The sequence below is a fragment of the Grampus griseus genome (genome assembly GCF_964374135.1).
Source record: "Grampus griseus genome assembly, chromosome: 3".
Lineage (NCBI taxonomy): Eukaryota > Metazoa > Chordata > Mammalia > Artiodactyla > Delphinidae > Grampus > Grampus griseus.
Window position 1 is genome coordinate 52,768,146 of NC_139019.1, and position 14,422 is coordinate 52,782,567.

The 14,422-nt window shown below is 41.1% G+C and overlaps 1 protein-coding gene across 2 annotated transcripts in view; it reads left to right on the top strand.

Annotated features, from left to right (window-relative positions):
* Nucleotides 1–14,422, top strand: part of MAST4 (microtubule associated serine/threonine kinase family member 4) — a gene marked incomplete at its 5' end in the record, with an annotated part of 565,267 nt that overhangs the window by 233,749 nt on the left and 317,096 nt on the right. Inside the window, one exon of one of the 2 annotated variants that reach the window (XM_082651135.1) lies at nucleotides 1,949–1,987. The exons of the other annotated variant lie outside the window; for it this stretch is intronic. Within the exon in view, the coding sequence (XP_082507261.1) occupies nucleotides 1,949–1,987 (39 nt within the window). Of the gene's footprint in view, nucleotides 1–1,948; nucleotides 1,988–14,422 lie in introns of those variants that run through there. 2 annotated transcript variants of the gene reach the window in all.

Genomic DNA, 14,422 nt, shown 5'->3' on the forward strand with positions numbered 1-14,422 from the left:
GGGAGGAAGGGCAACAACTGTCATTCCTTTTCTTTTCAATGAAGAGACTGGCCTTCCTTTTGCAGGAAAAGGTTAAAGTACAGGTGGGCCTGTCAAGGATGGGATCTGTTTCCACCAGCTTTGCAGATTCTCCCACAGATAGCACACTGATTCTTCCCTTCCACCCCTAGATTTTCTTTTTTTTTCCTTTTTTTGTCCTTGAATTTAAACAAAAATATGTAGTTTTAAAAAATCTTAAAAATCATTTGTGCTAGAATTTGGGGGTACAGTTTGGCTTGAGCAACAAACAGGTTTGTGCTTTTTCTTTGCTTTTAGAGATGGCATTACTCCTCCACCTGAGAACAAGAACAAAAACTCTCTGGGGTTTTCTTCCTTTAAGTGGTATCAAATGAGCACGCCTAAGTGGAAAAAATACCCAGATACCCTTCTCCGAGGTTGCTTCTGTGAGGGAGGGGTGACATTTCTTGACAGCGTTTCTCTCTTTGTATGTCTGGAGATGTAGGCAAAGATGGTTTGGGAACATAAAATGCAATCAATTTTCCTCCGTGGTTAGATTCATAAATCCCTGAGCTATTTTTAATGACATAATCTAATCAATTGATGGCAAGCCTAATAGTGTGTTGACAGGCAGAAAGAGACAGAAAGCTAGTGTAATAGCAGGTGGCTGGGTAAGGAACCATTTTTCTCTTCCTTCCTCACCCCCCGTGTTTAGAAATCGCTGGTTATCTGGATTAGGTAAAAAGCAGAAATGACCGACTTAAAAAAAAAAATTATGCCTGCCTTCCTAACTACCTTTCTTTCAAGAAAAAAAGACTTTCTAAGGGATAAAGTGAAGAAGGAGGTAGTTCCGAGACAAACTACAGGTAGCCCTAGTGTCTGCTTCTCAGGACCATACTATGCTCTTAATTTCAGTATCTTTAGAAGAGAAATCAAGGGGGAATAATTTATTATAAATTGGTAGCATCGTATATTGTTACTCCTGTGCTAGGCCTGTAATGAAAACTTAATATTCATCTCTTGGTTGCTTTGAATTGAAATAAGATGAGGATGAGCGGAGTAAACAAGCTGAAACAGACTGTGAAATTGCACATGATGGGAATCTTTTTTTTTTTTTTTTAGTTGCTTCTGGACTAGAAATAGGTTACTATTCCACCTAATGATGGCTCTTAGAATTTCTTCTTCCTTTTTACATTTTGGTCCAGTATCAACAGAACGAAGTTGTTATCACAAGGGAAATTAAAATCTAAACTGTATCTTTGGGCTAGGAATCCACCGGCAAGGTATTTATGTAAATGAACTGGCTTTCACACTGGGAGGGGTAAGGTGTTCCACCCGCTGTGGCTGGAGAGCAGCCGCCCTGAGCCCTCCGTTTTCAGGTTTTCCGGCAGCGTGTGTGTTCTGCAACATTTCCTTTTCTTTGATGCCATCAGAAGAGATGAGCGCCGGGTATGGTGGTGCTGCTTGGCTGGCCAGCTGTGCCCTAGTTTCTCACCATCCCAATCAGCAGCTGCCTTTTACAGAGGTTTCTGTCACCGCTGATTTACTTAGCCACTTTGACCTTATAGTTGCTTCCGAAGGGGCTTGACCCGAGGCCACTGCCGAAAGCCATCTTCTGGTCACCTGGAATGCCAGGGCCAGTATTTTGAAGGAGAAGAAAAAACAGGGCTCCCACAATTTCCTATCTGCTAGCAAGAGGCTCCTCCGCCTGGATGGATGCATTAGGCGTCTGAGCCCACTTGCTGCGCTCTCCCACCGAACTGCAAGCATCCGTGATCCCTGAAGTTGCTGGAGTGAATAACTAAGCGGGACCAGCTGACCCCGGGCTCCAATCAGCTAGAGCGTGATGTAAGTGTTTAGCAGCTGCTGGGCTCTGAATTAGCGTGCTGAAGTAGAGGTAGTACAGCATGGCTAGACTGTTGTGAGAGGCTCAGAGAAAGCGAAGGGGGAGATGGATGAGTCCAGCATTCTAAGACGAAGAGGGCTCCAGGTAGGAGATCCTTCCATTCTTGAAATGTAGGGTTGCCAGTGGCCAGCCGTGGAGGATTTCAAAGTTCCCTTTTCATTCCTTTACTGGGCACAAATACGTGCACAGTTCTTAGCAACGTGAATACGCTAAGTCTCTAGTTACAGAGCTAAGTGACCCGTCACAGGGTTCAACGAGAAAGGCTCTTTTGTCAGAGACAATAGATATGACTTTTAGTTTGAGACTTTGTTGGTTGTTTATTTTTTTCTGCTGGTTGTTCAAGAATAGTTAAATCGTGGCTGGCAGTGACATCTGATGAGCCGGTTGGGCATTCTGTCAGAAGTCTGGGAAGTCTGTCAAGGGTAGCAACTCTGTTCAGTTCTGGGAACACGGGACTCAGTTTTGTGTCGGGCTCCGCAGCATCTATCTGATCGCCTTGCAGATGTGTGCAGCTGCTGGGAGGTTTCCTCCTGTCAGTGAGATGAAAGTTTCTGCTGGCAGCTCAATCAAAGTTCCCTGTAATTTGTTTATGTTGAGATGAGGAAAGATATGTGTCTTACTGCCTTGCTTTTTGTGCCCAAATTTCTCTAATTTAATTACTGTGACTTCAGTATACAAATGTATTCCAAGTTAAAACTTGGCAGATCAGAAAACTTGGAAAAAACATCTGCTTGGCCGTTTGTAAGTTTCAGGAAGCCAAAATGTGAGTATGTTCAAAATTAGTACGTTTAACTCCTTGATAACTCTTTTTTCCTGTGTGTAAGTGGTAGTTTTCTCTGTGAAAGACTCTAATCATTAGCCATTGTTAAACTCTCATTCATTATTTTTGAGATTAAAAAAAAAGTGCTTGGGAAGACCGAATATACGGCACATGTAGAAATGTTTCAGATACTCCTTAATTGTCTTTGACTCACAGCTGGGCTAGCTGTCTGCTTTTTGTTTTAAATGTCAATTACTAATACTATTCATATTATTCTAATATTATAGTAATATTATAGATAAACTAAAGGATTATTTGTAGGTAAACAAAAGAGGGATTAAAAAAGTTGGGGTTAAATGTCATCTATTGTTCCAAACCTAAGTAAACAGACTGACTCTAATGATTTTCAGTGTGGTCATTGTTTTGAATGTACAGTGTGGTTAGTCACTGCTGTGGATTTCCTTTTCTTTGTTTTCATCACATCTATGAAGTTCTGGTAATGCACAGCTGTTTGTGTGGGTCCACGTCCTCTCTGGGGTCGCTGGTTAAATATGGAAAGGCTCTTTGTTAAAAAGATAATAAACTCTATTAAACTCCTAATGGTTCAGATTATTACTATGTTGATGCTGAGAGTTTTCTCTTTCCTTTAATTCATTTTAGATAATTTAAAATGTGTTTTTGTTAAGAAACTCTTTTTTGTGGTTTATTTCTGTAATACATATCATCACAACTTCAGAGGATATGATTGAGATATATGGTGCTTTTGAGGGGTATAGATTTCATAGAACTTTTAATTTTAGAAATAAAGAAATCATTATTGTGCCTATTTAAAATAATGAAGCTATTTTCTAAGATTTGCAACAAAACAAAGGAAACATTGCTAGTTAATATAGTACTTAGACTGTTAGATCTTCGTTGTACTTAACCTACTTTTACTACACCTGCCATATTCTACTATATAATAAAGAATGTCTGCTTTCTACTGTAAATGAAATAAAACTCTCCACATTGTGAGAAATAGCACATAACAGTGCATAAAAGTTCTGCCACCTCATAGTTACTTTATTTTGGCTTAAACAAAGCCTATTATTCTTTTACTCCCATTATATCCAGTATTTTTTTTAAAAGGCATTGCACATACAGAGTAGCTGTTTTCAGAAATTCCAATATTAGGAAACTACTTACAAAATACAAGGTGTAAGTATACATTTGTATTACAAATGATGTCACTGTAGAGTTCTTAAGAGCAACGCCACCTAGTGAATTTAGAAATTAAGTTAGTTTACAAATACATACTACTGTATATGAAACATTTCAACATGTAAATGAGGCAACCTGTAGTGAACCTAGGCTGAAACTTACACTTTTGTATGACTGATTCTGACTGTGTTGCTAGGTAATCTTGAGCAACTCACATACCGTCTTGGTGTCTGTTTATTCTTCTGTAAAATGCATGCTGTAATGTGACTTTTGAGTATACTACATGGGAGACAGACATAACTGAATTTTTTAAAGTTAAAGGCCATGTAATAAATACACTAGAATATAGAAGGTCCTCAACAAGTATTACGTTGTTGAGAGCAAAGATGATTTCTGTTCTTTATAGCATGCCATATCATTACTAGTCAGATGAAATAGTTATGTTTTTATTCCATATTTGTTGTTTGAATTTAATTTTAAGTTAGAAGAATCACCAATAAAGACAGTTAGCATTATTTACGGGGGTCATTATGACAGAATATATTATCTAATAATAAGAGTCTATTGGCCTGTTACACTGAATAGATGCTTAGTGTTAGATGCTTAGAACTGGAACAGATCTGTTTTTTTGTTGTTGTTGTTGTTTTTTTTTTTTTTGCGTTACACGGGCCTCTCACTGTTGTGGCCTCTCCCGTTGCGGAGCACAGGCTCCGGACGCACAGGCTCAGCGGCCATGGCTCACAGGCCCAGCCGCTCCACGGCACGTGGGATCTTCCTGGACCGGGACACGAACCCGTGTCCCCTGCATCGGCAGGCGGACTCTCAACCACTGCGCCACCAGGGAAGCCCAGATCCGTTTTTTAAATAACTTAAAGCCTTGTGTCAAAAATATGGAGCATACGAATATTATAATTCTCTAAAATTTAATTTTGCAATAATTCAGAACGTGTTTAGTATAGAATAATGCAGTGTGTGTTTAGAACTTATTTTTAGAATTTCAGTACCTCTAGCTCTTAAAACACAGGCTACTAGTGGTGGTTTTAAAATTTGGACTTTGAAAAATGATTTTTAGTCAGAACATATTCTCAAGGCATGAGATAAAATTGCAACACAAGTTAGTTGTTCATCTTAAGTGACTGCACGTTTCCATCTTTTCTGTGGACTGTATTAATATTTCCAGTACTACTGATAGCACTTCAATCACTGCCTTTGAAATGAGAATGAGAGAAAGAGGTCCCAATGGCTTCCCCTGTTAGAATCTGGAAAACTTTTCAGATTGCATCTCCAAACTTGGGAAATTCTGACGGATGGATGGGCTTGGGCAGACTTTGGACTTGGGGCAATTTGAATTTCTAGACAGGTCTAATTCGTCAAAGGATAACTGGCTCCTTTCGGGCCTAATATCCCTTAAACAGGGGTCATATTTTTTAACTGTCAGGGAAATTGTTTCAGTGATTTCCGTTATGTGTTTCCCTTTTATTTGTTTTAATGAAAGTGTCCCTATCCCTAATGTGATAGATCCCAAGGCTGGAGGAAAATGAACAACGGGCATCATTAAAGCAGGAAGAAGGCACTAAAAGAGGGAGGGGCATCTCAGAGAGGCCTCCTATGATTCCTTTCCTGCCATTCTCTTGTGCTTTCCTTTGCTTGGTAGCATCTTCTGTTGATTTCTCCCCTCTCCAATTAAATATTACCATTTTAGTCCACTGTCACATGCAGCTGGAATGTTAAAAAAAATTTTTTTTCAGATATGATGAGGTTACCAACTAAATATTTATAATTTAGATTTCTAGATTGGTGTTTAGGTTTTTGTTTTGTTTGCTTCTCTTTCCCCTATACCTGATCTCATCCCCCAACCTTATTTGAAACAACAACAAAAACCTAACATTCTTACCTCGGCCTAGGCTCTGATTTTCCCCTGCCCTTGGTCTGGAATTCAGTTTTAGAAAACAGAGAAGCAGGTGGACTCTTACATTCTGACTGGGTGTCAGCAGTGCTTGGATGTAGGTTATTCCAGTCACAATGTCTCAGTGTTTCTTCTGTGTTAACTTTAATGTGCTTGTGGATGTGTTTACACTCAGCTGAGCTTAATAGCAGGATCGTTACGTGGGAGTGTTACCCTGGTTCCTATCATTTGAGGACTCTGGGTGGTTACAGGAAAGAAGTCTAGTTAGAGGATTATAATAGAAATACTTATGATAATTACACTTTGGGATAAGGTACTTTTGATCTCCAGAGGTTCCAGAAAGGCACAGAGATGACTTTGGGACAGAAAGAATCAAAATGGTACATGAACTTTTGGTAGTGATGAGTACCTAACCAATGAGACCAGTTGTGGTCATATCCAAGTGGTGTTTCTTATCCATTGAAGGAGTTGAATTTCTGCCTCTGAAATAGAGATAGAATACTGTAGTTTTAGTTTCCTGATCCACAAAGGGGTAAGGATGGGGTGCCCTTAAAATCTTATGTTCACTCAAATTTCTATTTTCTACTCTAAGAATTGTTTTCATAACAAACTTTTTTTTTAAAACAACGTCAAATAAACAAGTTTGCATACTAGCTCTTCTTTTGCACCTTCTCATTCTCTGGTACAGCTGTTAATAAACCAGAAAATTGTCGTCTCTGTATTTCGGTCAAGGCAATACCTATTCTCCAGGTCATCCCTTTTCCCACCTTTGACTTCTCCGTCTCATGCCTGCAGTCACCAACCCCTGTCAGTTCTACATTAAAAATACTTCTAGAGTCTAGGCAGCCTCTTTCACACCTAAATTTCTGTATTGTCTGGTACCCCTGGGTCCAGGTCCTTCTCCATTCCATCCCGCTTGTCGCTGTAGGTCCCCACATCAATCCCTGGTTTAAAATCCCCACATGACTTTGCATCCTCTGCTCAAGGATAGAGTAAAAACGCACCTGACTCTGATTTAGCTCAGTCTACTTTTCTGGTCTCATTTCCAACTCTTTGCCTTCCAAAACCCCGTTCCATCACCCCTCTCCAGACTTGATGTATCCCCTTTACCTACAATATCCTTTCCTTATTTTCTCCAATTCTCCCTGCTCATTAGGGACCAAAGTAAACTATAATTCTTTCCTGAAATTTTCCATAATTACTATGTTCCATTCTGAATTTTATAATAGTCATTGTCTATTTTACTTACTTGCACACCTAATCCTATTGCGTGATACATTATTTTAAAATTATTTGATTTGAGTGTCTTATAATGAAACTGCAAACGCATTGAGGATCAGTGTCCAGTGACAATGAGTAGCTCTGTAACTTTAGACGAGTTTCTTAACCACTCTGATCTCTGTGTCCACAGCTGTAAAATGGAGATAGTACATGCTTAAAGATTGAAAGCAGTTGTAAACCTTTAGCACAGCCTCTAGCATGTAGTACTTACTCAGTTAACCTTAGTTCACTGCCCTCTGGATCGGCACAGAGCCTTGCATAGTGTGATTTTAAATAATTAAATGTGGGGGGCTTCCCTGGTGGCGCAGTGGTTGAGAATCCGCCTGCTGATGCAGGGGACGCGGGTTCGTGCCCCAGTCCGGGAAGATCCCACATGCCGCGGAGCGGCTGGGCCCGTGAGCCATGGCCGCTGAGCCTGCGCGTCCGGAGCCTGTGCTCCGCAACGGGAGAGGCCACAACAGTGAGAGGCCCGCGTACCACAAAAAAAAACAAAAACAAAAACAAAAACAAAAACGTGGGTATCAGGTGGGGCTTAGGCAGTAAAAGGATGGTGAGCATGAATTGGATAATTTGAGGAGAGTTTATAAAAGGGATGCTTTAAAAGGTGTGGGCAGGGTATAGGGATAGTTTAAGGGGCTGGAAGCCACAGGGAGCCATTACCTTCACTAGGCCTGAAGGAGCGAGGGAGGGAGCAGTTATAGAACCTGGAGATGGAGAAGGCAGGTGACAGGTACCGTAGGTGAGGGACGCAGGCCGAAGTGACTCTGCACGGAGGTGGACGGGGACATCTCAGCCTTATTTTTCTCGTTCCTTCTGCACTCTTTCTGGTGCTCCCTGTTAGCGAAACCCAACAGAAACCAGAGGGGCACAGGAGCCCCAGCCGTGCGTGGTCCATGCATCCAAACACCAAGGCCCAGTATAGGGTGGAGAGTACATCTGGATGGGCAGTGGAAGTACATGCAGCATGCTTATAGCAAGCATGTGTTTTACTGCCCCTTGCTCTTAGCAGTTGCCAGCCAAAGACAGTGTTCAACTTTCATAGGCACAGATCTCTGGGGCCTGAACCGAATTCAAGCATTTGAACAGATTCAGAGCTGCTTTTTTTGAAAAGTTATGGCCCCCAACCGTTTCCGACTTTTGTGTAATGATGTCTTTCCAACCAGGCTCTTAATCCTCCTGGGAAAATATTAGTCCTTCCCCTTCCACTGAAGCACGTGGGTCTCCTTTGAATCAGTCATGCAGCATGCCTGCACTTCCGGTCCTGCAAACAATCTCAATTTTGAATCGCTCTGCTCTGCAGACCCTGGCTGAGAAGTGACGGCTGAGAGCAATAGCCCAAGAGACCTCTTACCATTCATCTCCAGGATTCCCTGAGCTCCGCCCTCCGGCAGGTCCTATCACACGTAGACTGTCCATCCGAATTACAACTTGACATTATGTCCTTGGCTTTTATTGGGGGTTCTAAAAGAAATGGCTCTGAGTGAACATCTTTGCACTTTCTGTAAAACTCCCCTTGAAGCCTTATCCATTATGTTGTGCATTGTCTCTTATTCTGTATTATGCCCACATGATAAATTTGCTTCGAGTTCAGTACTCAGAAAGTTTCTTCCTCTCTAGGTGAACAAGTTTGCTTCTTTTAATCAGATAATGAGAGCTGGCTTGGTCTTCATTTTTGTCTTAGCCGATCAGGACAGGGTTTCATACTCAGTTGCAATAGTTTGTAGATAAAATGAGCCACCACTTCTTCACTGTTTAGCTCTTAGTTCCTTCTTTTTAAGAATTATGTGGTTTCATTTATCATAGCTTTTGAAAGTTTTACGTTGCCTGAATAGATTTCTCAAAGTAGGTAAGACCTAAAAATTTAATAACGTTGCATTTGAAACACAGTGAATAATGAATAATGTCAGAAAACAAGAAAAAAAGACTGAAAGACCAAATAATCAATAAACTAGATAAAATACAAAAATCAAGAATTACATGAACTTACAAAGATCAATATGCAAGCAGGGATCAATAATTTTATTGTTGGCACCAGAGTCTAATGAAATCAAATAGGGTGTTGGAATTTATTTGAAACTTACATTTTAAATAAATTATGAGTAACAATAGATTTTTATTATTTTTTTTTATAAAATCGTATATTTTTTAAAATTTAAAAAAAAATGTTGGCTGCATGGTGTGGCATGTGGGATCTTAGTTTCCTGACCAGAGATCAAACCCTCACCCCCTGGAGTGGAAATGTGGAGTCTTAACCACTGCACCACCGGGGAAGTCCCATGATAGATTTTTAAAGTGTCCTAGAAATCATACATTTGTCTTGGAAGTAACCCAAAGCATGGAGATTGGCATCCAACTTGTGAAACACACGTGTTAGAAGACACTATTGCCATTAAAATCATGCTTCTGACAAATATTTGATGATATGGGCAAAAGCTTGACAGTAATGGCAAGGAAAAGAACAGGTTACTAATCTGTGTACATAATGCATGTACAATTCTATAAAAGTGTGTGTGTGTGCGCCTGTGCGCGTGTGTAGGATAGCCCTGTGGGATGGAAGGAAAGAGCCTGTGTGGGTTTTGGAGTAGTTAAGACCATCTTTGCCACTAAGCTGTATGGGGTTGCCCAGGCTGGTTAATTCCTCACTGGTAAAATACACTTATTTGCAGAATTACTGAGAATGAATCAAAGTGTGGTATGAAAAGGCTAAAAAATATCCATCATATCTAACATTTATTAAGGACCTATTTTCTTTTTCTTCATTGTCATCATCTAAACTAATAGCAAGAAACTGCACTAAAATGTTAATTTAGTATATCTTGATTGTGGCACCATAAGAATTTTTTCCTTGAACTCTTCTATAGTGAGCATGTATTACTTTTTTTTTTTTTTTTTTGCGATACGCGGGCCTCTCACTGTTGTGGCCTCTCCCGTTGCGGAGCACAGGCTCCGGACGCGCAGGCTCAGCGGCCATGGCTCACGGGCCCAGCCGCTCCACGGCATGTGGGATCCTCCCGGACCGGGGCACAAACCCGTGTCCCCTGCATCGGCAGGGGGACTCTCAACCACTGCGCCACCAGGGAAGCCCCGGTGGCCAATTTTTAATTTTTTTGTTTCATTGTCTAAGAAAAGAAAACTTTATACCACTCAGTACCATCAATGAAAGGCTCTTAAAGCTGTTTTTTATCTTGTGCATCCTTTTGGCATTGAGGAAGGTAAATCAGTTCCATGGGATGCCTCACTCCAAACCTTAGGCCAGCAGTTCAATGAGGCTGCCCTTTTGAATCACCTGGAGAGCTCTCTAAAGCCTAGGGCCTCGAAGCAATCCACGTCAGTCTCTTGGTGGTGTGTAGCCAGGCTTGAGACCCACTGCTCCTAGGGGGATCACGTGTCCAAGGAACACCTAAGTCACGGCACATACCACTTCTGTATCCCCAAATGTAAGGTTTGACAACCTTTAACAGGTGTGTTAAACAGCTTTGCCTTCTTTCTTCCAGTGAGACTGGGTTTTATTTTTATGGAGAGGTGCATGAAGGGGATGTATACCCATTGCATTTGTTTCTTGACTTCCCAAATAATGGCAAAGGTAGTAATGCGAGAGCTCAAACCATTAACTAACCCACCTTGGGGAACTGTTCTTACAGTGGTGTGGCTGGAGGGAGCCCTAGACCTTTACCCCGAAAGGACCCAGGGCACTGGCAGTGTCCAGGTGCCGTTTTACATTTTTTAAATCGCTGGCACCCATGGTTTGCCTTACGAAACTACCTCCAGGGCGTGGTAAGACAGTTGCTTTGCACCTTGAAATGTTCTAATGTTAAAGACAACAAACACCTGTGATTTGGAACCCTTATCATAGATACTCTTCAGTAAGGTACATGCTTGAGTTCTCAAAACACTTGCAATTTTACTTAGATTGTGTTTTGATTCAGGCAGTCACGAAAAAAACCTCCATTCTCTGCCTTTCTTTCAATTAATGTATAATAATAATAAATAATAGCAGCAGCAGTATATATTGAACAGGTTTGTGTCAGAGGACTGAGTGTTGTGTCTTAAATCTACACTCTTGCACTTTTATCCCAGGCTCTAGCAGTCCAGAAATGAGTGGAGTCTGGTACTGACCTGTGAGGGGTTTATAGTGTGGTCGGGGAGACAGCAGTTTCTGCAACAGCAAGTACCGTAACCCCTGTCGGTCACAATGCATGGGCACTGGAGGTGGCTGGTGCCCCGCTGTGCTGTAGGAGGCTGGGAAGGCTTTGTGGAGATGGGGCTATTTCTGCCAGATGATGCTGGATGAACAAGTACTGACTAGGCGAGAAGGGTGGGGACACAGCTGCATGTGCAAAGGTGTGGTGGCCACACAGGGTGTGTCCTTTTCAAGGTGCTGCAAACAGTGCATGTGGGAAGCAGGAAGTGATGAGCAGAGTCCCAAGGATACCACCATATTGAAGGGTTTGGACTTTAAACAGTAGGAAGCCACTGAAAGATTTCACTTAGGGCACAGAAATACTTTACCGACTGTCAACCGCTAATGAATAATGCCTGGGAAGAAGACAAGAACAGCTAGGAGGTTAGAAATGGGGAGGTAAGAGATGCTGCTGCTGGACTGAGATGTTGGCAGTGGAAGTAGAGAAAAGGCAACTGTAGGTACCATTAATAGGACTTGATGACCTGTTGGGATGGTTGAGAAAGGAAATGGAAGGAGCTGGAGGTGACTCCCAGGTTTCAGGCATAACAAGAAACAAATGAGAGCAAGAAATAACAATAACGTGGATGGCGAGGTGATTACTTGGTTCTGTGCATCTTGAGTTTGCAGCACCTGTGGAAGCTTTCAGATGGAGATGCTCAGTAAGCAGCTGGATGTATGGGCTGAAACTTCCAAAGAGAGGTCAAGTCTGGATATAGATTCTGAATTCATCCCCTTTAAATAATTTATTGAACTAGACTGTGAATAAAGAGAGAACACAATTTCTCTCAAAGTAATAGATTTCCATTAGAATAGTTTTCAAGAATTACCGATGGACCTTGAGTCTGTCATACAGAGTGAAGTCAGTCAGAAAGAGAAAAACAGTACCATATGCTAACACATATATATGGAATCTAAAAAAAAAAAAAGGTTCTGAAGAACCTAGGGGCAGGGGCAGGACAGGAATAAAGACGCAGATGTAGAGAATGGACTTGAGGACACGGGGAGGGGGAAGGGTAAGCTGGGACAAAGTGGGAGAGTAGCATTGACATATATACACTACCAAATGTAAAATAGATAGCTAGTGGGAAGCAGCCGCATAGCACAGGGAGATCAGCTCGGTGCTTTGTGACCACCTAGAGGGGTGCGATAGGGAGGGTGGGAGGGAGACACAAGAGGGAGGGGATATGGGGATATATGTATACATATAGCTGATTCACTTTGTTATACAGCAGAAACTAACACAACGTTGTAAAAGCAATTATACTCCCATAAAGATGTTAAAAAATAACCGAAAAAAAGAATTACCATAATGCGTATTTTAACACTTATTTTGCAGGCTGGTTAAAATTACATAGAGAGCAAAGTAGTTTTATGGTTTAGTGTCAGGCCTTGAAAATAATGTATCCAATTTTGAAGGGGTGTGTGTGTGTATTTCTGCAAATTGCTTCCAACTTTGACAACTTGCCTACAAGTTTCATTCCGATACAGTTTTGAGAAGGCAAAATGAAATATCTCAAACTGGAGGCTGTAATGGAAAAAGGAACTCATTCTTAAATGAAGATGATGAGGTTGGTGCCATATTGCTTGAAACAGTGAGTGAATTTAAAACCTGAGTGAGATTACATCAAATCCAGGCAAGATTTTTGTTCCATTTGAGTGGAATATCCGTAATTGAAGATAGGGGGTTCGACCAAGAAAGACACGTGGCATGTGTACAATTTTATCAATTTTCTGATACAGTGGTTTCAATTTGTGTATGTATACACAAAGGCATTAAATCACATTGATTACTGAACTTCTTTTTTTTTTTTTTTTATTTTGGCAACAAATGAAGATCCAAGCTTAACTTTGTTAGCTGCAGCATTTTATGAGTTCCTGCCTAGTAATTTAGTATGTTGAGGACATGGAAACTCTCAGGAAAGTGGTGGGGAGTTAGAGGTAGAATAGAATGTATTACAGTGAGCTAGAAATGATTGTAGAAAACGTTAAGTATTTTTTAATGGATTTTTTTTTTTTTTTTTAGCTTAGTGCTCAAAGTTAGTGAGATAACAGCTAGGTCTAGAAATATTTCATTTTATAAGATCTTCATCATAGTGATATTTTTCATTATGAGATACTGACCGTTTTATATTTTCTAATTGCCTCTTGTCTCAGTTTTAGCATTGTCATGAAGGTGAAGATGGAATAATACATTGATTTGACTATTTACACTTTTCCATTAAAACTTTATTCCACATATAAATTGTTAGGCTCATAGATTCATTTTCCATTAACTGTTTAGCAATCCAAACCAAAAGGCATTATGATAAATACAAATTGAATTTGGATCGTGTGATAGATTCAGTTATGCTCTTAAGTTTTCACTTCTCTGGAATAGAAGGAGACATTTACTCCCTTGCCCAGGGAGTGGCCTCATGGCCGGCAGGGATACTTTCCCCCACTTGACTTTGGGCTCCGCTACGTGTCTTGCTGAGCTGTTAGTGAATGTGTCACAAGCAGAGGCTTTTGAAATATGCTTGTGTGGTTGGCCTTGCCATCCTGCCCTTTGGTGATCTACTGTGAGAGGAGCACGCCCTGGGTAGTCCCTGCCCATTTAGCCTGGGTCCCAGAATAAACTCTGGTGGAGCTGACCTATATAATCCTGCAGCCAGAAGCCAAGCCCAACAGACCCATAGTCTCTACGTGCAGACCTGCAGATGGTTATTGTTGTTAGTCACTAGTTGTGTGGTGGGTTGTTACCGAGCACTGCAGTGACAAAGATGCCTCTTACAGAGGGCAAGCCTGTGTTGTGTGGTTAAGAGCAGAGGCATTGAAGCTTTTAGTTCTGTTTGAATGTTGAGCCATCACCTGCTGGCTTTACTCTCCTGGGCTCTCTTCTGCATTTTAGGTTTGTCATCAGTAAAATGAGAAAATCACTTACCTCCCAGGAATATTCTAGAAATAAGATGTATGCATGTCAGTTACTTTGAACAGTGTCAAGCAGATAGTGTGTGTCTGTGTTTCTAGACAATTGAGCCTTCCTTCTCCTCTGTTTGCCTTTTGCTCCGTGTGGCTTTGCCACATCCTAGCTGTGTGACTCTGGGGCAGGTTAAAGTCTTTCTGAGCCTTAGTTTCCTTTTCTATCACATGCACGTACTAACACTTACCTGGCAGGATTATTATGAGGACTACAGCAAAGGTAGGCAAATA